Raw genomic sequence first — 2,891 nt, forward strand, 5'->3', positions numbered from 1 at the left:
TAAAAAGCAATACCAATCAAAAGCTCCAGTTTTGCCTTAACATTTAATATGAAGTATCAAAAATAACAACATGTTGTGATTATTTGTTGTGTAATCAATGCATACAAAAAAAACCAATAAGGCTACTCATGAAAATATCAGCACACTTACTACTGAAAAGGGTATGAAAACTGGTTTACATGTTGCAGGTCATTCAATCATACCCCTTCGTTACAACTCAACAAGATGCGTGAAAATAACACCAAAAATCTTCCACATTCAGAATCGGCGCCCTTACCGCTACTCAAATATAAAAGCCAATCCATTGAATGAAGCTTGTTCGTCCTACAAACTAATCCAGATTTCTGTGGCTGAACATCCTCGGCTCTTTTTGCACAAAACAAATGAAAGACTTTTCATTGGCTTCCTTGTCTCTTGTGTCCCGCCTCTTGACAGTCACATGTACCTATACTAGACAGTGGTCCGCCTCCGAGTTTCAGCGTGACTTGAACAAGACATTTTCCCATCATTCACTGCAAATTCAAGTGCAGTTCAGTGTTTGGTACTAAATTAGTACCGAATCCAAACACTGTAACACATCACTTTTACTTATTTACTGTTCAAAATGTGGTTAGTGTTCGATGGTTGCAGGTCTATGGTCTGAAAGAAATAAGCGTTTCACGGCGAGGATCTGAGAAAAAAAAAGCACATGGCGCCGACATGCCCACGCACTGACAATCAAAACCGTTTCTCTTCAAATCCACATGAACGCAACTGGTTACAGGACCGCGGCGTTTGTGTAAGAATTAATAGTTTGTTAAATACCAGGTTAACATTATGCCCGCATCTCCTCAAAATTCCCTTCAAACGTTATGGTTTCCGCGGCGGGTTCCATGACCTTTATCATGGGCACTCTCTGATAACGTTAGCCGTTTAGCGTCGTTGTATAACGTTTAACATTTAACACAAATCACGTGTAATAGTATCTCCACGTGCAATGCACGGGAACTAGTTCAGCGTTAACATTTAGTATTCATTGTGGTGAAGAAATAAAAAACACTGTAAACCATTAATTCGTTACATTAATTTCACACGTGTTGGCAGGATTGTTTCGCAGTCTACCATATGGTAAATATTTCAGATACCAGTTTTCAGCTAACTAGCTTCACCTTACTAGCAAAACAGTAGGATCCAGTTATACTATACAATCATAATGTTCGCTTGCTACAGTGAGTTTTAACATGTTGACAGGAGCTAGCAAGTGGCTGTGATTACCAAGAGTTATGTTAGCTACAACTAAGTTGTTTGCTCTTCAGACAGGACGGAAGGACGCAAACAGGTTGTCGCATGTCAGATTAGCTATCCTGCCCGTTCTAGGCCCAGCACTCACCATGCTCCTTCGGTCCTCGCCTTCTTAACGACGTCTTCTTGTGTTCCGGGAAATTTTACTCCAGTGGGTTCACCGTCCTGCGAATGATTTAACTCTTGAAAAGTGAAGGTACCGTTACTTCTGGGCCCCGTCGTCTCCCCGGCAACTGGGAACGTTATCACACAACCGAACTTGACTCGAAACACGACACTGAAAGCTCCGAGTAAAACTTAATTCTAACACTAAATGCTCCTTTAGCGGTTCTTTATTAACAAGACGCGTTTCCCATCTTACAAAAAATATGCAGCTCCGCTTAATTCCTTATCCCACAGGTCACCTCGAAGCAGAGCTCTTCCAGCATGTGACAGCTACGTCCTCCGTCTTCCAGCGTACTTCCCACCACAGGCTGCACTGTGGCTCTCTGCCTCCACCCCGGTAACTGCAGAGCCAGCCAAGCGGCGTAGCGACGTCTGTGACCTTTAAGAGGGGACAGTGCGGCTCGACAAATGGAGTTCATGACGATAACGTACAAAGCTATTTCGGTCATTGCAACAGTATCACTGGCTAACAGTGTGTTTATTAAATTAACTAAGGAAATCCATTGAAATTAAGTGGACTTTTGCAAGTTAAATGGGGAAGCCATACTGTAGGTGTATAAGCTGTTAGTGTGTGTCATGTTAATATTAAAAATTTATTAAGGTATAAGTACAATTCTACTGCTATGACTAGAGGTGTTCATTTGAACTACAATATGTAATACGTTTTAATTATTTATTTTATTGTTGTTGCGGGAACGTCTTAATCACATTTGTACCTGGAAGCAGCGCAGTGCAACCAGAGTCCTACATGTGATCTCTGAGCAGCAATGTGTAAAAAGTTAGTCACTGTTACCTATGGTATAACCTTCACAATTATTTTATCCAACCAGACCACACAACAAAATCACAAAAGATCCGCAGAAAAGCGGAACATGTCCAAAAAAAAAAAAAGGAAGCATAATTTCACACTTGACTACTTCAAATACCATCAGTATAGCTTTTTTTTTTAACTGTCTCATTTACTAAGTGTTTCTGCTCTACTTGTACAGTCTGATGGTAGTTCAATCTGTAACAAAACATTAGCTCCTTATTATGGTACTAAAAATCTTAATTTGTCAAGTAATTTAAAAGATCGTAAACATACAGAAAATTGTACTCAAGTGAACTTATTTTTATTATGTCACTGCTGCGAATCTTAGTAAAAACGGATGGGATAGGAGATGCTGTTATCCGTTAAATCAAATGTCAGTCCAAGTTGTAAGATTTTCCACTATGTTTACTTCCTATTCAAGAAAAACAGATACACATGAGCATGCCAGACCATATAAAGTACGTTTATCCTAAACTGTGTCGCGATGACTTTGAACATCAAATATACTTCACTCTGCTCATTCAGTTGGAGAGTGATCCGATTTCATAACTGAATGCTGAAAATAACAATGGCAGCATAAAAACATCTTGTATTCTATTCAACTTTTATCGTTTATATTGCCATTTTGCATGGA

The 2,891-nt window shown here is 39.6% G+C and overlaps 1 protein-coding gene across 4 annotated transcripts in view; it reads right to left on the bottom strand.

Annotated features, from left to right (window-relative positions):
* The window catches only part of larp4ab (La ribonucleoprotein 4Ab), a 13,426-nt gene extending 11,626 nt beyond the window's left edge, over window positions 1-1,800 (bottom strand). The window contains exon 1 of one of the 4 annotated variants that reach the window (XM_067504627.1): window positions 1,643-1,799. Coding sequence is in view for 2 of the 4 variants with exons in the window: in XM_067504626.1 (XP_067360727.1) it covers window positions 1,370-1,372 (3 nt within the window). In the remaining 2 variants the exon portion in view is untranslated. Of the gene's footprint in view, window positions 1-277; window positions 432-1,369 lie in introns of those variants that run through there. The other 3 variants (XM_067504626.1, XM_067504628.1, XM_067504630.1) reach the window with 3 other exon arrangements.
* Window positions 1,801-2,891: the final 1,091 nt, after the last annotated feature.

The sequence above is a fragment of the Channa argus genome, chromosome 5 (genome assembly GCF_033026475.1).
Source record: "Channa argus isolate prfri chromosome 5, Channa argus male v1.0, whole genome shotgun sequence".
Classification (NCBI taxonomy): Eukaryota; Metazoa; Chordata; class Actinopteri; order Anabantiformes; family Channidae; genus Channa; species Channa argus.